This window comes from Salmo trutta, chromosome 24 (assembly GCF_901001165.1).
Source record: "Salmo trutta chromosome 24, fSalTru1.1, whole genome shotgun sequence".
Classification (NCBI taxonomy): Eukaryota; Metazoa; Chordata; class Actinopteri; order Salmoniformes; family Salmonidae; genus Salmo; species Salmo trutta.
This window is the reverse complement of record NC_042980.1, coordinates 31885173-31912721: the sequence shown is the minus strand read 5'-3', so window position 1 is coordinate 31912721 and position 27549 is coordinate 31885173. Positions and strand designations below refer to the sequence as shown.

At 44.9% G+C, this 27549-nt stretch overlaps 1 protein-coding gene across 3 annotated transcripts in view; it reads right to left on the bottom strand.

Moving 5' to 3' along the window:
• Positions 1–23443: 23443 nt before the first annotated feature.
• LOC115161115 (rho GTPase-activating protein 20) overlaps positions 23444–27549 on the bottom strand; it is a 60245-nt gene continuing 56139 nt past the window's right edge. For all 3 annotated transcript variants that reach the window (XM_029711869.1, XM_029711867.1, XM_029711868.1), the window contains exons 13-14: positions 26254–26368; positions 23444–25589 (exon numbers count right to left, since the gene is read on the bottom strand). In XM_029711869.1, the coding sequence (XP_029567729.1) occupies positions 23905–25589; positions 26254–26368 (1800 nt within the window). In that variant the 3' untranslated portion in view covers positions 23444–23904. The remainder of the gene's footprint in view (positions 25590–26253; positions 26369–27549) is intronic.

Below are 27549 nucleotides of genomic sequence, written 5' to 3'. Positions count from 1 at the left end.
ATAGAAACATGGAGAGGAAGAGAGAGGAGAGAGGTTAGGTAAAGAGGTGGTGAGGTCAAGGTAGGGGTGAGATGAGGGCTCACGGATAGGTACAAGTAGAAGGAGATATGGGTTTATTGTGAGAGTAAGAATAGAAGAGGGAAGATTGATTTATATATAGAAGATTGATTTGATGCTAAGGAGGGAAAGACGAGTTGTAGAAGAGACTTGTAAAGTACATAATTTTCTTTTTTTTATTTAACCTTTTTTAACTCGGCAAGTCAGTTAAGAACAAATTCTTATTTACAATGACGGCCTAGGAACAGTGGGTTAACTGCCTTGTTCAGGGGCAGAATGACAGATGTTTACCTTGTCAGCTCGGGGATTCGATCTAGCAACCTTTTGGTTACTGGCCCAACGCTCTAACCACTAGGCTAATAAAGAAATTTGGTTGCCAATCCGAGAACAGAATAATCCTTTACATCATTGATTGGTCTGTACAATGTAACAAACGACTCTGTTTAGTCACAACACTGTACTGTAGATCCCTGTACATCCCTCACCATCCTGAACTGAGGAATCCTGAGTGCAGATTCTTCTCTCAGTCAAAAGTAAAGGGTTATTAGAGGCAGAACTGTTATAATGATATTGCACTGTAGCTAAGTGGAGGCCTTGACACAGATGTACAGTTAGCACAGAACCTTGTGTAACTGAAGAGTTCCATCTGAGTTATGTGTCAAAGGTTATTATAATTATAGCCACCCACCGTCAGGTAATTAGAGGGTGCACACACTCCTGTGGAGTCTAGACACACTCTCACCTCAATCACATGTCTCACACACACACACACACACACACACACACACACACACACACACACACACACACACACACACACACACACACACACACACACACACACACACGCACACACACACCACACACACCACACACACCACACACACACACACCCCTCTGTTCCTTCTCCACCCATCTCTCCCCATCCCTCCCTTGCACAACCCATTACCTGCATTTAGCGGTCACAGGGTTCACAGTTCTTGAAGTTGCATAAGTATGCACATGCGCATGCGCACAAGTTTAGGTCGCAAGGGGGTCAGTGAGTAATTTGAATAACTGTCGATTCTGAGTTGTAAATCGCACACACAGGCGATCACAGGATGAGGGTGGAGACAGTGTCAGGAGTTAGGGTCATCTTCTGCTTTTGGAACAGCTAACCGTAAATACAGTGTTACATCAGGAGTCAAACAGCACCTAAACCTTGGGGTCAGTGCAGGGGCTTTTTAGTGGAGAAACATGTGTTGGACATTATCTCTATTAGAGACTTCTAATCTAGGAAGAAATGGGGTTTAGTCTTCACCAGCATAGATATAAGCGCACATGTATGGAAGCACGCCAGCACAGACACACACACACACTATTGAGTGTGCTATAGGGACAGAGAGGAACATTTTGTTTTCCAAACATTTATAAGAATGACATTTGTAGCGCTGACTCATACTCATACGTGTCGTGTAAAAACAGAGGTATTTCTAGATGAAACGTCCAAAGCCCGGGGGATGTTGGGGGGTCAGATTACAACATGTGAGGTATGCTATGGGGCAAAGAAGTGGTGGTGGTGGGTGGGAATATGCCATTGGATGAAGGTTAGCCTAATCCTTTTATTTTAATGCCAGCGAAGGTCAGTCCCCTGCCCTCCTCACCCCCTCTGACATGCACATGAAAGGGAGTAGGGACCCATGCACATGGGCCAGGAAAAAGGGCAGCTTTAAAGCCGGGGAATGCATCCGGAGGTTTCCGCACACTGATCCTCAAAGCATCCAGAGAATTCTTGATAAAAGAGAGACTGGTGGCTGATAAGGCAGAGTTGTGTGTGTGTGTGTGTTAGGACAGTCGGACAGGGACCAGAGGGGCAGGGGTATGCTGGGGGCGTTCGTTCATGTGAGGACACACGTCTTTGAAGATCAGACAGGGGTTTCCGGGGATCTGTTTAGATCACAGCAGAGGCCAGGTGCTTGGAATACACCACATTGAGTACAGAGACATCACTGTCATTGAGCATTCAAGCAACGTTGGATCAACATGAATTTCCATCACTGCTTGGCTGCTCTTCTGAGACCCTGTCTTCCTCTATCACATTTTCTTTCCCTTCCTATCCCTCTACCTCTACCTCTCTCTGACAGGTGTCTTCCACTCTCATCAGCCTGCATCCATCTTTCCCTCTCGAAGCCTAGTGTCCACCTCAGAATCAACTCCTCAACTCGACCAGTCTGATGTTATGTCTTATGCAAACTGGGCTGGGGATTTGGTGTCCAGACACATCTTTCCAAGGCCTGTAATTTTGCAGTATTTGGACTATTTGGAAATAAAGATCTCAAAACACCTTCAGTAAATTACATGTTTATCTCTTAAAGGAATAGTCCAATCAACATTGTTGAGGGGGTATTTCTTCGTTAGTCCAGTGTTGATGGAGTCCCAAAATGTTTTTCATGTCAGTAATCAAGTTTTCAAGATATGACTTTCAAAAGGCAAATTGTCACTTGCCACATCGTCATTGTGATGCATTTTGCAACATATTAGCATCTTCATGATTATGTGCAAGTGACAATTAGCTTTTTGAAAGATAGCTTTTGAGTGGATATTTTTAATAATATAGTCCTTGTAAGGGTGTTAAACTGGCGGCAGAGAAGTCAGACGCAGGAGAGAAATAACTGTGTTTCCAATGGCAGTTTATTTACAAAAAAAACACTGGAAAACATAATAATAAAAATCAATGGGTAACATACCCCGACGCACACCAGTACAGACGTACACATACACTTACAGTAAACAATCACCGACAAGGACATGAGGGGAACAGAGGGTTAAATACACAACATGTAATTGATGGGATTGGAACCAGGTGTGAAGGAAGACAAGACAAAGCCAATGGTAAATTAAAAATGGATCAGTGATGGCTAGAAGGTCGGTGACGTCGACCGCCGAACACCGCCCGAACAAGGAGAGGGACCAACTTCGGCGGAAGTCGTGACAGTCCTAAACTTTCATTTTAGGACCTAAAGTGTCCAGGCTTGTAAGAATTGCCTCTGTTGCTTTTAACTTTTCTGAAAACTATGAGAAATATTAGTTGTATCTCCTTATTTTGACAAAGGTATGATTGCCAGAGAGATAACTAATCCAGATTGTACTCAACATTTGCAATAATAAATATCATTAGTCTAACATATTTGTAATGACATAATATGACACATATTGTGATATTATTATCTCTGCCCTAAAGTAACATCATATGCTGGGTCCCACAGCACATTAGGTAGGGGGGACTCACTCCTGCTTCTCATTGTATCAGTGTAAGAACACCAGTATGTGTGTCAGACAAGCGATAGCTGGGAGATATATCAGGATTTCTATGTAGGGAGGTAACATGTTATATCACCCAGGTCAAGAGTGCAAAACCAGAAAAAAATACAGTTAATGGCTGTTTTGACTGGGATTGGTAAGAGAGCCAGATATTATCAACTGTGACCTCATCAGAGAGGGCCTGCCAAACTATCTCACCCAGTACCCCCTCCCCCCACCCTCTCAACTGGACCCAATCAAAACAAAAGCAAACGCACCATCGCCAAGGAAACCAGAGAGGACCCGGGCATGTTGGCTGCACCTGTGCTATGGGCAACGTGCCCCATTAGAAATAACAACCCCAGAGTGGAAAGAGTGTAGACAGGCAAGAGTGGCTGTCAAAATACAAGCGGACAGATGCTCAGTGTCTCAGTCTATCACTACACGGTCATGAGTTCTATAGGTGATTCTACTGCCTTGGAATTCAACAATGCTGCCAATCAGAGGATGTTCTAAATAAGTGTGTATGTTTGGATAGGGTAACCAATCTCGAATGACGAGAAACATTTCATTAGCTCCCCAGTCCCCAAGCTAATGCCTAGGCTTTAGCTTAGCTGGCAAATACAGTCTTATGACCTGCAAGAGACTGGGGTTTGGGCCCAGGCGGTCAGAAAAACCTGCACTGGGACCTTGTCAGAAGTCCTGTCATCTCTTGTACATTCTGTCCTCTCAAAGGGCTCAAAGTGTCAGGGACAGTAGATCAGTCATGTGTATTGCAGGTTGTTAGAGCCTAGGAATGCTCGCCTCTTCAAAAATGTGACTTCTGAGGCCAGTTTAACTTCACCGACTCCAAGGCATCCACAACATAGCAATTTCAAGAGTCGAACTTTAGAGTTTGCGTTTCAAAAAGAACACGCTGTTTTACAAGCAGTTCTAATACCCTGTTAAACCATATATGTTTTACTACAGCCTCTGCTGTTTAGCCTATGTTGTTTTGCATTGCATAAATTAATTGTGTTGCTTTCATGCGCAAACTTCAGAGAAACAACATGTCAATCATTTAAGAGGCACTGTTGGTTTGAATTATTTAATGTGCTGTCCACTTAATTATTTTGACCTTTTGAATTGATGTAAACTAGAATGGCCTGATTTGGTTTAGTCAATTAGAAGTTTTTGGGCCAATCACGTCTACTCAGTGGTTTTGCGGTTGCACAGGACTTTTGTGAACAAAGACGGACACTACTTTATTGAAGTAAAAAATGTGACAGATGAAGAGATTACAAATTGCATTTAGCAAAGAGACTGTTGCTTCATTTTACTTACCTATTACAAGTCTAGAGAAAGTCTAGTTAAAGTGGCAGTGCTTCTACACCTGCATTGCTTGCTGTTTGGGGTTTTAGGCTGGGTTTCTGTACAGCACTTTGAGATATCAGCTGATGTAAGAAGGGCTATATAAATACATTTGATTTGATTTGATTTGATTTTCTAGTTTTCCAGCAGAAGAGAACCTCCTCCGACAGTTTTTTCTTCTTCTCGTCAAGACCAGTATGTAGGGGTTGTAGTTTCAGGCATTTATTTTACGCCTGCTACATTAGGTTATGTGGGATGGAACAATTGGCCCACATAATTACGTCACAATTTGATCTGATTATAATAGACCAATGACTGTTCATCTGGGTAAGGGGGTGGGCTCGAGACCGTCCTACAATCAGACTAAGCATTTCAAGGGTCAAAGGATTGTCACGTCCTGACCAGTAAAAGGGGTTATTTGTCATTGTAGTTTGGTCAGGGCGTGGCAGGGGGTGTTTGTTTTGTGTGGTTCGGTGTTTTTGGTTTATGTTCTATATTTTCTATTTCTATGTGTATATCGAGTTTTCTGTTTCTATGTTGGGTTTTTGGCAATGACCTCCAATTAGAGGCAGCTGGTTGTCGTTGTCCCTAATTGGAGGCCATATTTAGTTGGGTTTGTTTTCACTTGTGTTTTGTGGGTGGTTATTTTCCTGTATAGCCTGTGTTGCCTTACGGAACTGTTTTTGTCATTTGTTTATTTTGTTTAAGTGTTTTCTTTAAATAAATTAAGAAGATGAGCACTTTATCCGCTGCGCCTTGGTCCAATCCTTACAACGTCTATGACAGAACCACCCACCAAACAAGGACCAAGCAGCGGGGATTGGAGCACTGAGGAGAAGGATGGACATGGGAGGCAGAACAACGTTTCTGGGAGACGAAACTAAGGGAGCTACATGACGCCGAGAGGCATCCCCCCAACATTTTTTTGTTGTTGGGGGGGGGGGCACACGGGGAGTTGGGCAGAGTCAGGATGGAGACCTGAGCCAACTCCCCGTGCTTCTTATGGGGAGCGTCGGATCAAGCAAGTACCTTGTTATGCGGAGATTTGGACAGATGCTCAGTGTCAGTACCCCCACCCCCCACCCTCTCAACTGGACCCAATCAAAACAAAAGCAAACGCACCATCGCCAAGGAAACCAGAGAGGACCCGGGCATGTTGGCTGCACCTGTTGCGCATCCGCGTGCACAGTCCGGTGCGGTCAATAAGGGCTCCGCAGCGTTGCCAGGCGAGAGTTGACCGGCAGCCAGGGAAAAGTGCGCCGGCGCAGCGCATCTGGCCACCAGTGCATCTCCTTGGTCCAGTTTACCCTGTTCCTGCTCCTCGCACTAGCCCTGAGGTGCGTGTTACTAGACTGGCGCCTCCAAAGCCAGCCCCACGCATCAGGCCTCTAGGGCGCCTGCCCAGTCCAGTACGTCCTGTTCCTGTTCCCCGCACTAGCCCTGAGGTACGTGTTACTAGTCTGGCGCCTCCAAAGCCAGCCCCACCAATCAGGCCTCTAGTGCACCTGCCCAGTCCAGTACGTCCTGTTCCTGCTCCCCGCACTAGCCCTGAGGTGCGTGTTACTAGTCTGGCGCCTCCAGAGCCAGCCCCACGCATCAGGCTTCCAGTGCGCCTGCCCAGTCCAGTACGTCCTGTTCCTACTCTGCGCACTCACCCTCCAGTGCTCCTCCATAACCCAGTACAGCCAGTGCCTGCTGTGAGCACTCTGCCATTAGTACGTCCTGTTCCTGTTCCCTGCACTCATCCTCCAGTGCGCCTCCATAACCCGGTACAGCCAGTGCCTGCTGTGAGCACTCGGCCTCCAGCGACGCTCTCCAGTCTGCAGCCTTCAGTGACGCTCTCTAGTCTGCAGCCTCCGGCGACGCTCTCCAGTCTGCAGCCTCCGGCGACGCTCTCCAGTCCGCAGCCTCCGGCGACGCTCCTCAGCCCGGAGTCTCCGGCGACGCTCCTCAACCCGGAGTCTCCGGCGAAGCTCCTCAGCCCGGAGTCTCCGGCGACGCTCCTCAGTCCGGAGTCTCCGGCGACGCTCCTCAGCCCGGAGCCTCCGGCGACGCTCCTCAGCCCGGTTGTTTATTTTGTGTGGTTCGGTGTTTTTGGTTTATGTTCTAGATTTTCTATTTCTATGTTGGTTTTTGGCAATGACCTCCAATTAGAGGCAGCTGGTTGTCGTTGTCTCTAATTGGAGGCCATATTTAGTTGGTTTTGTTTTCACTTGTGTTTTGTGGGTGGTTATTTTCCTGTATAGCCTGTGTTGCCTTACGGAACTCTTTTCGTTGTTTGTTTATTTTGTTTATGTGTTTTCTTTAAATAAATTAAGAAGATGAGTACTTTATCCGCTGCGCCTTGGTCCAATCCTTACGACGTCTATGACAAGGATGTTCAGGGAAATAAATGATTAAAAACATTTGGAGTTATTTTCCTTAAATAAACAGACACAGTTTTTCATAGACATACACTACAGTGATGATTTAAAAATGCAACTACAAAGACTGCTGCGGGCTTTAAACCTCTATCTATCGAATTTGCTTGATTTCGCCTGCTGCTGTTTGGAGAATTTAGCCATCGTAGCCTAGGTTGTCAGATCAGGAGTTGCTTGGTTTCGAGCAAGCTCGGGACTTTTTTTTGTGACACTTGACTTCAGGGCATTTTCCGCCATGAATTATAGATCGGTATCGGCCTTGGAATTATTGTTTCAGGGAGTTTGCTACATGAGTGACATTGGGTTTCCCATTCATTTGCTGAATAATTCGTCATACCTTCAATGAGCCCCAACGTGCACCAACATTAGCTTGCAAGCTTGTTAGGTCGACCATTGTCATCAACATCGTTTTAAGAGTGCACGCAAATACCCGGGGGTTTTGTTTTATTTCTACAATGAACACAACTATAAATCAATATACTACCATTTCAAAGAGTTACAGTTCATATAAGGAAATCAGTCAATTGAAATAAATTCATTAGGCCCTAATCTATGGATTTCACATCACTGGGAATACAGATATGCATCTGTTGGTCACAGATACCTTTAAAAAAAGGTAGGAGCATGGATCAGAAAAGCAGTCAGTATTTGGTGTGACCACCATTTGTCTCATGCAGCGCAGCACATATTCTTTGCATAGACTTGATCAGGCTGTTTTTTGTGGCCTGTGGAATGTTGTCCCACTCCTCTTCAATAGCTGTGGGAAGTTTCTGGATATCGGCGAGAACTGGAACTCGCTGTCGTAAACACCACCACGGGGCACTCTGTTCACAACATTGACATCAGCAAACAGCTCGCCCACATGACCCCATAAACACTGTCTACAATCTTTTTCTTCATCTAATAATACATTCTAGTCAAATCGAATGTACAATGCATTCGGTAAGTATTCAAACCCCTTGACTTTTTCCACATTTTGTTACGTTACAGCCTTTTCGAAAACTGAGAAAAGTATTTTTTCCTTTTATCTACACAATACCCCATAATGACAAGGTGAAAACAGGTTTTAGAAATTTTTGCAAATGTATTAAAAATAAAAACAGAAATACCTTATTTACATAAGTATTCAAACCCCTTGCTATGAGACTCGAAATTTAGCTCAGGTGCATCCTGCTCTATTGATCATCCTTGAAATGTTTCTACAACTTGATTGGAGTCCACCTGTGGTGAATTAAATTGATTGGACATGATTTGGAAAGGCACACACCTGTCTATATAAGGTCACACAGATGACAGTTTATTTCAGAGCAAAAACCAAGCCACGAGATCAAAGGAATTGTCCGTAGAGCTCAGAGACAGGATTGTGTCGAGGCACAGATCTGGGGAAGCGTACCAAAAAAATGATGCAGCATTAAAGGTTCCCAAGAACACAGTGGCCTCAATCATTCTTAAATGGAAGAAGTTTGGAACCACCAAGACTCTTCCTAGAGCTGGCCGCCCAGCCAAACTGAGCAATTGGGGGAGGAAGGCCTTGGTCCAGGAGGTGATCAAGAACCCGATGGTCACTCTGACAGAGTTCCTCTGTGGAGATGGGAGAACCTTCCAGAAGGACAACCATCTCTGCAGCACTCCACCAATCAGGCCTGGACGGAGGCCACTCCTCAGTAAAAGGCACATGACAGCCCACTTGGAGTTTGCCAAAAGGCCCCTAAAGGACTCTGACCACGAGAAACAAGATTCTCTGGTCTGATGAAACCAAGATTGAACTCTTTGGCCTGAATTCCAAGCATCACATCTGGAGGAAACCTGGCACCATCCCTATGGTGAAGCATGGTTGTGGCAGCAGGACTGAGGGAAAGATGAATGGAGAAAAGTAAAGATATCCTTGATGAAAACCTGCTCCAGAGCGCTCAGGACCTCAGACTGGGGCGATGGTTCACCTTCCAACTGGACAACAACCCTAAGCACACAGCCAAGACAACGCAGGAGTGGCTTCGGAAAAGTCTCTGAATGTCCTTGAGTGGCCCAGCCAGAACCCCTGACTTGAATCCGATCAAACATCTCTTGAGAGACCTGAAAATAGCTGTGCCGCGACGCTCCCCATCCAACCTGATAGAGCTTGAGAGGATCTACAGAGAAGAATGGTAGAAACTCCCCAAACACAGGTGTGCCAAGCTTGTAGCATCCTACCCAAGAAGACTCAAGACTGTAGTCGCTGCCTAACTGCTTCAACAAAGTACTGAGTAAAGGATCTGAATACTTATGTAAATATGATATATCAGTTATTTATTTTTAATACTTTTGAAAAAATTCTAAAAAACTGTTTTTGCTTTGTCATTATGGGGTATTGTGTGTACATTGATGTGGGGGGGAAAACCATTCAATTAATTTGAGAATAAGGCTGTAATGTAACAAAATGTGGAAAAAGTCAAGGGGTCTGTATTTGTGCTATTTGCTCCATGACTCCTGTGTGCATTGTTGACTTTGAACTTGCTCGTTTACACGACCTTGGGACAGACAATGTTTGTTCCTACACTAGCGAATGTTCTCCAATGAAATAAGAATAAATGCAGTATGACTCAATTAAATAACCACTCTTGGCCTCCCATCCTATTCTAACCCGCTCTCGTCGGCTTTGTATTAATGTTACCTGATGAAAATGCGGTACAATATGATCTTGTTGCCATCTGATGCACATTCAAATGTCATAACAAAACAAACTGCAAAGCTCTCCCTGTCCTCTGCAGTGCCCTGATTGTATTACTGGTGATGATACTGTATCTGGAAATGTGAATGTACACCCTGGTCTGTCTATTGTTGCTAGCCCATATTCTGACTTGTGCTCTGATTTCTGCTTCACTGATTTCTGCTCTCGTGAATACCTGTGTTTTCTGAACATTAACCACAGAAGTTTATTACCTAAAGTTGATCAATTGAAAGTGTGGGTTCACAGATCCATTCCAGATTTGTTGGTCTTCACTGAGATATGGTTAAGAAAGAGTGTTCTAAACACTGATGTTAACCTGTCTGGTTTAACCTTTTTCGGCAAGACATGTCTTTCAATTGTGGTGGAGTGGCAATCTTTACCAAGGAACACTTTTTGTCTACACCAACTCTGTCCCAAACAATTTGATTTGCTGGTTTTAAGCATTAAACTTTCAAATAGCTCTTTGTTGATTGTTGCTGGGTGTTATCGTCCATCATCAGCACCGGCCTGTATCCTACCTGCCCTAAACTCTCTCTTGGCCCCTTAGGTTACTTACATTGTGTAAGTAACCTAATTTATGTCTCTCTAACTGCCCTGAATGCGTCTGCTGATCCCACAGCTATTGTATCCAGTAACCATGTGCCTATGAACTAGAGTTATCTCTGAAACTCACTGAGATAATACCTTTGATGATACAGTGGTAGCAATGCATAGTTATAACATCTACAGAAAATACAGAAATGCCAATGGGGGCGGTGTTGCAGTCTATATTAAGAACTACATTCCTGTAAAGCTTAGAGAGGATCTCATGTTAAACATTGTTGAAGTATTATGGCTGCAGGTTCATCTGCCTCACCAAAAGCCCATTCTTGTGGGAAGCTGCTATAGACCACCAAATGCTAACAGTCAGTATCTGGATAATATGTGTGAAATGCTTGATAATGTATGTGATATCAACAGAGAGGTATATTTTCTGGGTGATTTCAATATTAACTGGCTTTCCTCAAGCTGCCCACTCAAGAAAAAGCATCAAACTGTAGCCAGTGCCTGCAACTGGGTTCAGGTTATCAGTCAACCTAAAAGGGTAGTTACAAACAACACATGAATGAAATCATCAACATGTATTGATCACTTCTTTACTAATGCTGCAGATATTTACTTTAAAGCAATATCCAAATCCATCGGATGTGGTGATCGCAATATAGTAGCCATATCTACAAAAAACAAAGTTCCAAAGGCTGGGCCTAATATAGTGTATAAGAGGTCATACAATAACTTTTGTGGTGATTCTTATGTTGAAGAGGTAAAGAATATTTGCTGGTCTGTGATGTGTAATGAGGAGCAACTAGACGCTGCACATTTATGAAATTGCTTATTTCAGTTACCAATAAGCATTCACCTATTAAGAAAATGACTGTAAAAACTGTTAAATCCCCTTGGATTGATGAGGAATTGTAACAGCTGTCTGAGGAAGAAGTGGACCAAAATGCGGCGGAGTGAGGGTTCGTCATATTTAATTAAATGAACACTATGCAATTTACAAAACAACAAAAACTGACAGCCAACACAGTCCTGTCAGGTGCAACCACAATGACAAGAACAATTACCCACGAAACACAAAGGAAACGTAGGCAACTTATGTGTGACTCCCAATCAACCACAACCCTCTACAGCTGTGCCTGATTGGAAGTCACACGGCCAAAATCAATGAAACAATAAAACACACACTCCCTACTGCCACGTCCTGACCCAACTACACCCTCTACTGGTCAGGACGTGACAGGAATTGAAAAATTGTATGGTTGAGAGGGATGAGGCAAAAGGTATGGCAAATCAGTCTGGCAAGACAACCGATTGGCAAATGTACTGCAAATTGAGAAATCATGTGACTAAACTGAATAAAAAGAAGAAGAAACTATACTATGAAACAAAGATAAATGATATAAAGAATGATAGTAAAAAGCTTTGAAGCACCTTAAATGAAATTTTGGGCAAAAAGGCAAACTCAGCTCCATCATTCATTGAATCAGATGGCTTTTTTGGTGGTACTTTCACCCCTTTTTCATGATATCCAATTGGTAGTTACAGTCTTGTCCCATCGCTGCAACTACTTTAAAGATTTTTTCATTGGCAAGATTAGCAAACTTAGGTATGACATGCCAGCAACAAACATTGACACTACACATCCAAGTATATCTGACCTAATTATGAAAGACAAGCATTGTAATTTTGAAATCAGTAAAGTGAGTGTGAAAGTTATCATTGTCTATCAACAATGACAAGTCTGACAACTTGGATGGAAAATTGCTGAGGAGAATAGCGGACGATATTGCCACTCCTATTTGCCGTATCTTTAATTTAAGCCTAATAGAAAGTGTGTGCCCTCAAGCCTGGAGGGAAGTAAAAGTCATTCCGCTACCTAAGAATAGCGTGGCTCAGTTGGTAGAGCATGGTGGCATGGCTCTTGCAATGCCAGCGTTGTGGGTTCGCTCTGTATAAGAGCATCTGATAAAGGATTCAAATGTAAAAAAAATAAAAATATTGAAGCCCCATTTACTGGCTCAAATAGCCGACCAATCAGCCTATTACCAACTCTTAGTAACCTTTTGGAGAAAAAAATTGTGTTTGACCAGATACAATGCTATTTTACAGTAAACAAATTGACAACAGACTTTCAACACGCTTATAGAAAAGGACATTCAACAAGTACAGCACTTACAAAGATTTCTGATGATTGGCTGAGAGAAATGTATGATAAAACAATTGTAGGGACTGTTTTGTAAGACTTCAGTGTGGCTTTTGACATTATTGAACATAGTTTGCTGCTGGAAAAACATATGTGTTATGGCTTTACACCCCCTGCTATATTGTGGATAAAGAGTTACCTGTCTAACAGAACACAGAGGGTGTTCCTTAATGGAAGCCTCTCCAACATAATCCAGGTAGAATCAGGAATTCCCCAGGGCAGCTCTCTAGGGCCCTTACTTTTTTTCAATCTTTACTAACGACATGCCACTGAGTAAAGCCAGTGTGTCTATGTATGCGGATGACTCAACACTATACACGTCAGTTACTACAGCGACTGAAATGACTGTAACACTTAACAAAGAGCTGCAGTTAGTTTCAGAATGGGTGGCAAGGAAGAAGATATTCCTAAATATAAAAAAAACTAAAAGCATTGTATTTGGGGCAAATCATTCAGTAAACCTCAACTAAATATTGTAATGAGTAATGTTGAAATGTATCAAGTTGAGGTGACTAAACTGCTTGGAGTAACCCTGTATTGTAAACTGTCATGGTCAAACATATTGATACAACAGTAGCTCAGATGGGGAGAAGTCTGTCCATAATAAAGCATTGCTCTGCCTTCTTACCAACACCATCAACAAGGCAGGTCCTACAGGCCCTATTTTTGTCGCACCTGGACTACTGTTCAGTCATGTGGTCAGATGCCACAAAGAGGGACTTAGGAAAATTACTATTGGCTAAGAACAGGGCAGCACGGCTGGCCCTTAAATGTACACAGGGAGCTAACATTAATTTGTGTTGACAAGCTGAATGCACCGAGCTGTTTGTTTAAACTGCTATCACACAGCTCGGACAACCACGCATACCTCACAAGACATGCCACCAGAGGTCTCTTCACGATCCCCAAGTCCAGAACAGACTATGGGAGGTGTACAGTACCAGATAGAGCCATGACTACATGGAACTCTATTCCACATCAGGTAACTGTAAAATCAGCTAAAAAAACAGCTAAAAAAAACATCTTATGGAACAGCGTGGACTGTGAAGAGACACACAGGTACAGACATATACGCAAACGCACACACACACACGATAGCACTCACACTCTAAACACACGTACAATGTAATATTGTTGTATAGTGGTATTATACATTTTGAATTGTAGATATGTAGTGGTGTAATAATGTCATATGTACTGTTTTATATTTTGTTTTATGTGTAATGTAAATGCCTTATTGTGTTTGGACACCAGGAAGAATAGCTGATGCCTTATTTGTATTTTATTTTACCTTTATTTAACTAGGCAAGCTAATGCAGCTAATGGGGATCCCTAATACATATAAATACAAATACACTAAGTCTGAATTTGTCCTGCTAGGTGAACTAAACTCGGACATGCTTAAACCACCTGAACAAGTCTTAAAACAATGGGACTTCGTAAATCTCTCTCAGATTTTTACCAATCCCACAATGTATCACTCCAAACACACAGAAAAGGCTACTCTCCTTGATGAAATCTTCACAAATAATTCTGATAGATATCAGTCTGGTGTTTTCTGTAATGCCCTTAGTGATCACTGTTTTACGGCCCGTGTTCGTAATGGCTGCTCAAATTAAATGACCTGAGAGCAAGCCTTCCTTCATGACCTGGCCTCTGTAAATTGGTAAAGAATTAACTTGATCCCCTTTGTCGAAGATGCTTGGACCCTCTTTTTGTATCTTTTCAGTGATATTGTTAACCTCACTAGGGTAGGGGCCACTATTTTCACCTCCGGATGAAAAGTGTGCCCAAAGTAAACTGCCTGTTACTCAGGCCCAGAAGCTAGGATATGCATATAATTGGTAGATTCGGATAGAAACCACTGTAACATTTCTAAAACTGTAAAAATAATGTATGTGAGTATAACAGAACTGATATGGCAGGCGAAACTCCAAGGACAAACCATCCCCCCCCAAAAAAATTCAGCTTGCCACTATTTTCAATGGCTAGTATTTTAATAATAAGGCCGAGTCCTCCCAGATTGCAGTTCCTAGGGCGTGTGGAGGAAAGCGCGTTCTTTCTTATTTATCTCCGGTAATGAACATACTATTCTCGTCTTAAATTGTATAGTTTATTTGCGTATTAGGATACCTAAGGTTTGATTATAAACATTGTTTGACTTGTTTGGAAAAGTTTATTAGTAACGTTTGGGATTCATTTTGTATGCATTTTGATGGAGGGAAACTGAGTGGATTATTGACTGAAGCGCGCCAGCTAAACTGAGTTTTTATGGATATAAAGGACATTGTCGAAAAAATGACCATTTGTGATGTAACTGAGACCTTTTGGAGTGCCAACAGAAGAAGATCATCAAAGGTAAGGCATTTTTTATATCGCTATTTCTGACTTTTGTGTTGCACCTGCCTGGTTGAAATATGATTTTCATGCTTTTGTATGCGGGGTGCTGTCCTCAGATAATCGCATGGTTTGCTTTCGCCGTAAAGTAAATACTCAGGCTGATTGGCTGTAGTTCAAGCAAATGAGAAGTACGTGCACTCAGGCTATCCGGGAGACCAAGTTAGTTACTTTAAGGAGCAGCTCTCTCTCTCTGTCTCTGTGGTTCTAACCCCAAAAAGTTCTGGAAAATGGTGAAAGACCTAGAGAATAAATCCTCCTCTTCACAGCTGCCCATGTCCGTTAATGTTGATGATGTGGTTGTTACTGACAAGGAGCGTATCATTTAACTCTTTAATCTCCACTTCATTAAGTCAAGATTCCTATTTCACTCAAACAGGCCTCCGCCCATCCAACACTTCCTGATCTCCCAGACCTTCTAATGCAACTAACCCTGATGCTCCTCCCTCTTTTTCCCCTGCCCCACTACACAGCTTCTCCCTGCAGGCGGTGAAAGGAGCTCCTTAAACTTTACCCCCAAAAAACATCTGGGTAAGATGGTTTAGATCCTTTCTTTTTTAAGGTTGCAGCCCCTATCATCGCCAAGCCTATCTCCAACCTTTTTAACCTGTCTCTCCTCTCTGGAGAGGTTCCCAGTACTTGGAAGACAGCCATGATGTGTCATTTAATGAAAAGGGAAGATCAAACTGATCCTAACTGTTATAGGCCAATTTCTATTTTGCCATGTTTATCAAACGTGTTGTAAAAACTTGTCAATAATCAACTGACTGGCTTTCTTGATGTCTATAGTATTCTCTCTGGTATGCAATCTGGTTTTCTCTCAGGTTATGGATGTGTCACTGCAACCTTAGAAGTCCTCAATGATGTCACCACTGCCCTTGATTCTAAGCAATGTTGTGCTGCTATTTTTGTTGACTTGGCCAAAGCTTTTGATACGGTAGACCATTCCATTCTTGTGGGTCGGCTAAGGAGTATTGGTGTCTCTGAGGGGTCTTTGGCCTGGTTTGCTAACCAACTCTCTCAAAGAGTGAAGTGTGTAAAGTCAGAACACATACTGTCTCAGTCACGGTCTGTCACTAGGGGAGTACCCCAAAGCTCGATCCTAGGCCCCACGCTCTTCTCAATTTACATCAACAACATAGCTCAGGCAGTAGGAAGCTCTCTCATCCATTTATATGCAGATGATGTCTCATACTCAGCTGGCCCCTCCCTGGACTTTGTGTTAAATGCTCTACAACAAAGCTTTCTTAGGGCTTTCTCTGCCATTAACCTTATTCTGAACACCTCCAAAACAAAGGTCATGTGGTTCGGTAAGAAGACTTGGTTTCCTCTATCGTAATCGCTACTCTTTCTCCCCAGCTGCCAAAGTAACCCTGATTCAGATGACCATCCTACCCATGCTAGATTACGGAGATGTAATTTATAGACTGGCCGGTAAGAGTGCTCTCGAGCGGCTAGATGTTCTTTACCATTCGGCCATCAGATTTGCCACCAATGCTCCTTATAGGACACATCACTGCACTCTATACTCCTCTGTAAACCGGCCATTTTTGTATTCCCGATGCAAGACCCACTGGTTGATGCTTATTTATAAAACCTTCTTAGGTCTCACTCCCCCTATCTGAGATATCTACTGCAACCCTTATCCTTCACATAAAACACCCATTCTGCCAGTCTCATTCTGTTAAAGGTCCCCAATGCAAACACATTCCTGGGTCACTCTTCTTTTCAGTTCACTGCAGATAATGACTGGAAGGAGCTGCAAAAAACACTCAAACTGGACAGTTTTATCTCCATCTCTACATTCAAAGACTCAATCATGGACATTCTTACTGACACTTGTGACTGCTTCGCGTGATGTATTGTTGTCTCTACCTTCTTGCCCTTTGTGCTGTTGTCTATGCCTAACAATATTTGGACCATGTTTGTGCTGCTACCATGTTGTGCTGCTGCCATGTTGTGTTGCTACCGTGTTGTTGTCATGTTGTGTTGCTACCATGCTGTGTTTTCATGTGTTGCTGTCATGCTGTGTTGTTGTCTTATGTCTCTCTTTATGTAGTGTTGTGGTGTTTGTTGTCGTGATGTGTGTTTTATCCTACATTTTTATTTTTTATTCCAGCCCCCGTCCCCACAGGAGGGCTTTTCCCTCTTGGTAGGCCGTCATTGTACATTTACATTTACATTTATGTCATTTAGCAGACGCTCTTATCCAGAGCGACTTACAAATCGGTGCATTCACCTTATGATATCCAGTGGAACAACCACTTTACAATAGTGCATCTAGATCTTGGGGGGGGGGTTAGAAGGATTACTTTATCCTATCCCAGGTATTCCTTAAAGAGGTGGGGTTTCAGGTGTCTCCGGAAGGTGGTGATTGACTCCGCTGTCCTGGCGTCGTGAGGGAGCTTGTTCCACCATTGGGGTGCCAAAGCAGCGAACAGTTTTGACTGGGCTGAGCGGGAACTGTGCTTCCTCAGAGGTAGGGAGGCGAGCAGGCCAGAGGTGGATGAACGCAGTGCCCTTGTTTGGGTGTAGGGCCTGATCAGAGCCTGAAGGTACGGAGGTGCCGTTCCCCTCACAGCTCCGTAGGCAAGCACCATGGACTTGTAGCGGATGCGAGCTTCAACTGGAAGCCAGTGGAGAGAGCGGAGGAGAGGGGTGACGTGAGAGAACTTGGGAAGGTTGAACACCAGACGGGCTGCGGCGTTCTGGATGAGTTGTAGGGGTTTAATGGCACAGGCAGGGAGCCCAGCCAACAGCGAGTTGCAGTAATCCAGACGGGAGATGACAAGTGCCTGGACTAGGACCTGCGCCGCTTCCTGTGTGAGGCAGGGTCGTACTCTGCGAATGTTGTAGAGCATGAACCTACAGGATCGGGTCACCGCCTTGATGTTAGTGGAGAACGACAGGGTGTTGTCCAGGGTCACGCCAAGGTTCTTAGCACTCTGGGAGGAGGACACAAGGGAGTTGTCAACCGTGATGGTGAGATCATGGAACGGGCAGTCCTTCCCCGGGAGGAAGAGCAGCTCCGTCTTGCCGAGGTTCAGCTTGAGGTGGTGAGCCGTCATCCACACTGATATGTCTGCCAGACATGCAGAGATGCGATTCGCCACCTGGTTATCAGAAGGGGGAAAGGAGAAGATGAATTGTGTGTTGTCTGCGTAGCAATGATAGGAGAGACCATGTGAGGATATGACCGAGCCAAGTGACTTGGTGTATAGTGAGAATAGGAGAGGGCCTAGAACAGAGCCCTGGGGGACACCAGTGGTGAGAGCACGTGGTGCGGAGACAGATTCTCGCCACGCCACCTGGTAGGAGCGAACTGTCAGGTAGGACGCAATCCAAGCGTGGGCCGCGCCGGAGATGCCCAGCTCGGAGAGGGTGGAGAGGAGGATCTGATGGTTCACAGTATCAAAGGCAGCAGATAGGTCTAGAAGGATGAGAGCAGAGGAGAGAGAGTTAGCTTAGCAGTGCGGAGAGCCTCCGTGACACAGAGAAGAGCAGTCTCAGTTGAATGCCCAGTCTTGAAACCTGACTGATTAGGATCAAGAAGGTCATTCTGAGAGAGATAGCAGGAGAGCTGGCCAAGGACGGCACGTTCAAGAGTTTTGGAGAGAAAAGAAAGAAGGGATACTGGTCTGTAGTTGTTGATATCGGAGGGATCGAGTGTAGGTTTTTTCAGAAGGGGTGCAACTCTCGCTCTCTTGAAGACGGAAGGGACGTAGCCAGCGGTCAAGGATGAGTTGATGAGCGAGGTGAGGTAGGGGAGAAGGTCTCCGGAAATAGTCTGGAGAAGAGAAGAGGGGATAGGGTCAAGTGGGCAGGTTGAATGGCGGCCGGCTGTCACGAGACGCGAGATTTCATCTGGAGAGAGAGGGGAGAAAGAGGTCAAAGCACAGGGTAGGGCAGTGTGAGCAGGACCAGCGGTGTCGTTTGGCTTAGCAAACGAGGATCGGATGTCATCAGCCTTCTTTTCAAAATGGTTGACGAAGTCATCCGCAGAGAGAGAGGAGGGGGGAGGGGGAGGAGGATTCAGGAGGGAGGAGAAGGTAGCAAAGAGCTTCCTAGGGTTAGAGGCAGATGCTTGGAATTTAGAGTGGTAGAAAGTGGCTTTAGCAGCAGAGACAGAAGAGGAAAATGTAGAGAGGAGGGCGTGAAAGGATGCCAGGTCCGCAGGGAGGCGAGTTTTCCTCCATTTCCGCTCGGCTGCCCGGAGCCCTGTTCTGTGAGCTCGCAGTGAGTCGTCGAGCCACGGCGCAGGAGTGGAGGACCGAGCCAGCCTGGAGGATAGGGGACAGAGAAAATCAAAGGATGCAGAAAGGGAGGAGAGGAGGGTTGAGGAGGCAGAATCAGGAGATAGGTTGGAGAAGGTTTGAGCAGAGGGAAGAGATGATAGGATGGAAGAGGAGAGAGTAGCGGGAGAGAGAGAGCGAAGGTTGGGACGGCGCAATGCCATCCGAGTAGGGGCAGAGTGAGAAGTGTTGGATGAGAGCGAGAGGGAAAAGGATATAAGGTAGTGGTCGGAGACTTGGAGAGGAGTTGCAATGAGATTAGTGGAAGAACAGCATCTAGTAAAGATGAGGTCAAGCGTATTACCTGCCTTGTGAGTAGGGGGGGAAGGTGAGAGGGTGAGGTCAAAAGAGGAGAGGAGTGGAAAGAAGGAGGCAGAGAGGAATGAGTCAAAGGTAGACGTGGGGAGGTTAAAGTCACCCAGAACTGTGAGAGGTGAGCCATCCTCAGGGAAGGAACTTATCAAGGCATCAAGCTCATTGATGAACTCTCCAAGGGAACCTGGAGGGCGATAAATGATAAGGATGTTAAGCTTGAAAGGGCTGGTAACTGTGACAGCATGGAATTCAAATGAGGAGATAGACAGATGGGTCAGGGGAGAAAGAGAGAATGTCCACTTGGGAGAGATGAGGATTCCAGTGCCACCACCCCGCTGGCTCGATGCTCTAGGGGTATGCGAGAACACGTAGGCAGACGAGGAGAGACGAGGAGAGAGCAGTCTGCGGCCAACTCAGCCTTGTTGGCCGCAGACCGGCAGTTCCAGAGGCTGCCGGAGACCTGGAACTCCACGTGGGTCGTGCGCGCTGGGACTACCAGGTTAGAGTGGCAGCGGCCACGCGGTGTGAAGCGTTTGTATGGCCTGTGCAGAGGGGAGAGAACAGGGATAGACAGACACATAGTTGACAAGCTACAGAAGAGGCTACGCTAATGCAAAGGAGATTGGAATGACAAGTGGACTACACGTCTCGAATGTTCAGAAAGTTAAGCTTACGTTGCGAAAATCTTATTGACTAAAATGACGAAAATGCTAGCTAACTAACACAACACTACACTAATCAAGTCGTTCCGTTGTAATGTAATAGTTTCTACAGTGCTGCTAGTCGGTAGAGGTTGGCTATTATACAAAAGCAACTTTGTAGCTAGCTAACATAACACTAATCAAGACGTTCCTTTGTAATGTATTTAGTTTCTACAATGCTGCTCGTCGGTAGTTGGCTGGGTATGGAACAATGGCGTCGCGGGGGACGGAAATAGCTGGCTAGCTAACCTAGCTAACCTCGATAATTACTAAACTACACAATTATCAAGCTATTACAAAGACAGCTATGTAGCTAGCTAGCTAACACTGCACTAGTCAAATCGTTCCGTTGTAATGTAATAGTTTCTACAGTGCTGCTAGTCGGTAGAAGTTGGCTATTATACAAAAGCAACTTTGTAGCTAGCTAACATAACATAACACTAATCAAGACGTTCCTTTGTAATGTATTTAGTTTCTACAATGCTGCTCGTCGGTAATAGTTGGCTAGGTATGGCTAGGTATGGAACAATGGCGTCGCGGGGGACGGAAATAGCTGGCTAGCTAACCTAGCTAACCTCGATAATTACTAAACTATACAATTATCAAGCTATGACAAAGACAGCTATGTAGCTAGCTAGCTAACACTGCACTAGTCAAATCGTTCCGTTGTAATGTATTAGTATCTACAGCGCTGCTAGTCGGTAACGGTTGGCTAGCTAGCGGTGTTGACTAGCTAGCAGCTAGCAGTGTTGACTACGTTAGGAGGACGAAAAAATAGCTGGCCTCGATAATTACTCTAATTACTCTAAACTACACAATTATCTTTGATAGCTAAGAAAAAATTGCTCAGATCAAACAAACCAAACCGTTGTAATGTAAAGAAGTGTAATATTACCTGTGGAGCGAAGCGAAGTGCGACTGCTCGCTCCGGACCGGAAGTGCATCAGAATGTTCTTAATTGACTAGCCTAGTTAATTATGGGTTAAATATATGTACAGTACCAGTCAAAAGTTTGGACACGCCTACTCATTCCAGGGTTTTTCTTTATTTTTTACTATTTTCTACATTGTAGAATAATAGTGAAGACATCAAAACTATGAAATAACACATGTAGTAACCAAAAAAGTGTTAAACAAATCAAAATATATTTTACATTTGAGATTCTTCAAAGTAGCCACCCTTTGCCTTGATGACAGCTTTGCACACTCTAGGCATTCTCTAAACCAACTTCATGAATTAGTCACCTGGAATGTATTTCAATGAACAGGTGTGCCTTGTTAAAAGTTCATTTGTGGAATGTATTTCCTTCTTAATGCGTTTGAGCCAATCAATTGTGTTTGACAAGGTAGGGGTGGTATACAGAAGATATCCATATTTGGTAAAAGACAAAGTCTGTATTATGGCAAGAACAGCTCAAATAAGCAAAGAGAATCGACAGTCCTTCATTACTTTAAGACGTAAGGATCAGGCAGTCAAATTTCAAGAACTTTTAAAGTTTCTACTACATGATTCCGTATGTGTTATTTCATTGTTTTGATGTATTTACTATATTTCTACGATGTAGAAAATATGAATGAGTAGGTGTGTCCAAACTTTTGACTTGTACTATATATATATTATGTATTCCTTGGGTGGTTATTTCATTCAGTCATACTGCATTTATTCTTATTTCATTGGATAACATTCTGAAAAAGGTAGTCTAAGCCTGTATACACTTAGTGTACAAAACATTAGGAACAACTTCCTAATATTGGGTTGCTCCCCCTTTTGCCCTCAGAACAGCATCAAGTCATCGGGGTATGGACTCGAAAGCATTCCACAGTTGTATCAGGTTGGCTGCATGTCCTTTGGGTGGTGGACCATTCTTGATACACACGAGAAACTGTTGAGTGTGAAAAGCCCAGCAGTGTTGCAGTTCTTGACACACTCAAACCTACTACCATACCCCGTTCAAAGGCACTGAAATATTTAGTCTTGCCCATTCACTTTCTGAATTGCACACATACACAAACCCTGTCTCAATTGTCTCAACGCTTAAAAATCCTTCTTTAACCTGTCTCTTCCCTTTCATCTACACTGATTGAAGTGGATCTAACAAGTGACATCAATAAGGGATCATAGCTTTCACCTGGATTCACCTGGTCAGTCTATCATGGAAAGGTGTTCCTAATGTCTTTTACACTCAGTGTCTATGTATTAGTAATATCTCTAGCCTCTTGTTTTTCCCCTCGCTTATCATACAAGTTAATTTACAGAGATGTCCTTTTCACCATTATTCCCATGGTGATTTTTCCAAGCCTTGTGGTGAGAAGGTTACACAGTGAATTCTAATGAAGCATGTTCTGTGAGGGCCAGGAGTCTTACCTGTCCACCCTAGTTATAACTACTAATGACTCCATCAAGCTCCCTCACTAAACCAACCATTCCTGCTTGTACTGCTTTCCCACTAAGCTTCCCACCTCTGTAGAGGTGCGACAAATAGACATAAACAGGCAGAATCACTTCAACATCCAGCTAGACCCCTGACCTTAGAACTCCACAGTGCGTGTTAACATGACCCATGTGGGCCAGCATATAGTTCCTTTTAGACTAGAGACGTAACACTTACTACTGGTGGAGTCATGCTCCAGTGATTCAAGTACAACACAGCATCCAGCCCTACACACACATTTTGAGCAGATATACTTTGAGACAGGTCCAGGAAGGTGGGCCAAACTAGTGGGCTTCATGGCTCTGCTTCCATTACATAATTGGCTGTGCTCATGTCTCCCTGTCTGGCTGACTAACTCTAACAGACCTGTCAGTCTAAAAAGCAGCACCTCAGTGTGAGTGTGTGTGTGTGTGTGTGAGAGCGAGAGAGAGTGTGAGTGAGAGACTCTCTGGCTGATTTTACCACTTCCAGACCTGTCTATCCTCTTAGACCCAGACCTACATCACTCCGCCACTAGAGACCATACAGATGAATCATGTATATTAGAATTATATTTACATCACACTATGAGTCTGATGATTCATGCTAAACAGGTGTAAAGAGTTGACATTTTATCACTAATACAGCACTGTGCTTTTAGTATAGTACAGCTTGTCCTACTTTGTCAGTTCTGCAGAGTCGTAGTCCAGAACCCAAGTCATGGAGACCCCTAACGTCAAAAAGAAGGCACAAAATAACAGAAGAACAATTTTAAAAATGTTTTCTTTTTAATAAAGAGAAATGAATACTCCCGTTGATACTTTCACAAGAGCAATGTTTTATTATAATAGTTATAATTAATTTTCATAAGCATTAGACATCAGATATACAAACGGTGTGTTCTGTAGCAAATATACTCTATAGGACAGCAGCAGGATTGGCATCATGTACAAAAATACACATATGATTTCTTACAGGTCGTACAACACTATAACAAAGCATCATATGAACATAAATATAGACCTCTACCTGTTGTTGAACGACAGACATACGGAAACAGAGCTCAAGCACAACCAAACACCTACTATGACCAGGGGAAAATAACTGTACATATATGACAATATAAACACCAACAACAACACCATATAAACATACAAACGATATGCTATAAACAACATTGACCAGCCATATAAAACAAACCCAGACACTCTTAAAATCCTCTTGAATGTATTAAACGTAGGACTCCTCAGCAAAGAACATTTGGTCAAAGTCGTCGACACACGGATCACTGCACTTCCTGCTCTGCCACTCCCTCTTCCCCTGGACGAGGGCCAGAGCCACCTCTTGACTCCTACCCAGGCATGCGTCTGAATCCACCCGCCCCTGCGAGGAAAAGTAGTCCCTCACTGCCCGCGTGGCGGAGGGTGATAGGCAGATCCCTGGCTCTGAGTTTGGGCCTGCTCCATTGCGCTGTGGCTCCACGTCAGAGACTCTAAGTCCGCTCTCGGGGAGCTGCTGATCTTTGACCCCATGGGTCCGGGACTTGACCCTGGGCCTCTCCAGGGTAAGGCTGGAGGCTGCATCTGTCACGCATGAGGGCTCGGAGGCTCTGCGAGGCATGGTGAAGACCTTGCGGCTGGCCTCCATGGCCGGGGTGAGGGAGTGAGACTTATGCCTCTGGAGGGTAAGTGTTGAGCTACTCTGTCCATAGAACACACCCTGGGGGGGCTGGATGTTCTCACTTCCTATTCCAGTGGGCTGCTGGGTGACGTCACTTCCTGTGGGGGGTCTGTGGGTGACTTTGCAGGACTGGTCGTTCAGCAGCCGTAGCTCCCTTACGGTGAGGGGTTTCTCTGTGCCTCTGTAGAAGGGAGACCTACTCCCCTGTAGCTGTAGGATAGCCTGCTGGTAAGATGGAGGGCTACTGGACCTCCTCTTGGTGGTCACCTCTACACCTTTAACCTCTGGGGATTTTGGGAGGCTAACCCCTTCCCCCTCCCCCACTTCCTCCTCCAAGTGTCCGTTGTCGGGTTGCCGAAGCGACAGCCGTCGGTCCCTCTTGAACCAAGTGTTGGGGTACAGGCCGTGGTGGGTGGACGGGGTCCGGGAGGAGTGGGGGGGGTGGCTTTGGCTCCAGTCCACTGTGTCTCTCTTGGGGGGTGAGCCCTGGGGGGAGTGGGGTAAGCGGGGTGAGAGGGGAAAGCGGGGTGAGAGTGGGGAGTGGGGGGAAGGCTCAGCCAAATGGAAGCCGGCGCTGGTGACATAGTCTGTGGAATACTGGGAGAAGGCGGAGTCTAGGGAGCTGAGGGAGGAGCCTGTGGGGGAGGTCGCCGGGGACGACAGGCTGGAGCAGCTTGCATCCAATCGTAAAGGAGGGGGTGGGGCGTGCTTCAGCTTCCTCCGCCCGAGAGTTCCAACCCCTCCTCTTTCTCCAACTGTGACTACGTCTTTCAGCTGCAGAGCCCTGAGCCCCTGCTTCAGAAACACTTCATCCTCCTCTTCTTCCTCTCCCTCCATTGCTGCATCGTAGCTCGCTTTACGTGATGCCAAACTGTGCTTATCTGATTGGACAATCAGAGCTCCGGGGGTGTGTCCGAGGGCGGGTTCCGAGCTGCGTCGTAACCGCCGAGGGCCATGTGATTGGACAAAGGACTTACGAGGCTGTGGTTGGCGTACAGCGGAGGTGAACTTCCTGGGTTTGGGCAGTGGAGGGAGATGTAGAAGGTCATCCTCAGGGTCAGGGTCAGGGTCTGGGTCACAGTCACTCAGTGTGATGACAGAGTCTCTGCTGTGGCTGTCTGGCATGGCCTTGTCTCTCAGAGGGAGGGACTCCTGGAAGGGCGACTCTGGGTCTTCGTTTAACTCGTTCTCCAGGCTGTCGTAGGATGAGTCATTCATCTGGAAAGATGACACATCTATAGAGGGAGAGATAGAGGGAAAGAGAGAAGGGGGAGTTTGAACAAACCTCCATTTCCTTAGATAGACACGATTTGAAAACTAAGCATAAAGTGCTGTAATGGTCTCTAGCATACAGCTGCCATTCAAAGAGGTTGGTTTAGGTGGTTTAGGGGAGAAGGAGGAAATTGGCTGGTGTGTTAATGAGTCACTGAGAGTGTACTAATCACTGAAGTGACTGAGGTCAACATACTGACCCCAATCAGCAAACCTCACCGAGACACAGGCTTATGGAGAGGCCACGTCTGAGAGAACACTCAACTCGGGGACACACACACTGCAGCTAGTCAGGGTTAATATGCTCTTTAACGATGATAAGGGCTCCAATACACAGAACTACTGTCTTGCTGTCGACACACATACACACACTTTTTTGACCCTTGTGAAGAGCTGTGTCAAATTAAACCACCTCTGTGTTGTTTCAGTTCTGCTTGGTTTGTGACCTCTCTTCCTCACTCCACCTCTAGGAGGCATCTCTTTTCTCCCTGTCTTTTCTGTTCCTATCCAACTTTATCTTATGAAGTTTTCTGCCACCAAAACTAACAGCATTTGTTTAGAGCACTGTACAACATAATTTGGAATTAGATGTTATTTCTTCAGTAAATAAATGGAGACTTTGTTTACCTGATCCGTGGTCGCTGCTGTTGCTCTTCTGAGGGAATGCACCAAACAGAGAGGTGACATCATCTCCCAGGACCTTCCTGCAGTTCTCAATCAGGAACCGTACCAGCTCACAGACCTGGGAACAGATCATAGACCTTGTTACACAGACACACAAGTCAATGACTGGTCCCAGATCAGGGCTCAGACTGCAATTTACACTGTAGGTTATTTCAAAGGTAGTTTCCCGGGTAGACTGTTTAAAAGCGGACTGTGTCATGGTTTTCACAATATGTCAGCCTGTGTTACACGCCTCTGTTCAGAGGGCTACGGGAGCATGGCTTTGAATTTCACAGGCTAGTCCAACACAATGGAACTCCAGCAAGGGAATAAGGTTAAACTGTCTTCTCTCTCGCTCTCCTTCTGTCCCTTCCTGTATTTAGCCTGGTTCTGTCTATCATGGGGGCTGCCAATCAAACTCACTGAGATAAGATCTAGAAACTCAATCATTAATCCAGAACCTGTTGTCATTGGTGAAGGTGTAGGGGGGCTTTTTCTGAGGTAAGGTACGATAGCATGCTTATTTATTGTGCAAACCTTTCTGACAAACATTTACTCAAGCCACTCAGAGACTAACATGTCTGTAGGAGCCACAAACATCTAAATGATAACCGTGGAGAGATGGAGAAGGGAGCAGAAGTAAAGTGGGGGGAAATCTGGGAGGGGAGGGGAGTATTCCAGACTGCCCAGTGCCGTTAGAGACCAGACCCACGCCAGCCCACTTTGACTTGGCTCCTTGTGAGACCGCGACCGACCAGGGGAATGTCAAAATCTCACATTTTCCCCCTTCAGTGGCCTTGGAGCCAGTGGGCCACACATACAAACAAACAGAAAGAAGTGTGTGGTGTGTGTAAGAGAGAGTGTGTGCTAGAGAGAGCAAGAGTGTCTCCGTGTACATGTGTTTGCTTGTGTGTGTGTGTGTGTGTGTTTGCTTGAGTGTGTGTGTGTGTGTGTGTGTTTGCGTGTGCGTGTGTTTGCGTGTGCGTGTTTGCGTGTGCGTGTGTGTGTTTGCGCGTGCGTGTGTGTGTTTGCGCGTGCGTGTGAGTTTGCGCCTGTGTGTAAAGACAGAGAGGAGTGTTTAAAGCGGTGGGTTTGTCAAAACACACTCATCCTCAGGAATCTGTAGGAAATGCTTTGGATTTTTTCCCCAGTGAACCTCAACAGGCCCAAGCCTCACCAGAAACAAACACACATTTGACACGGAGAGAGAAAGATCTGTAAACAACCTGATTGAGTGTGTTCCAACAACAATGTGTCCAA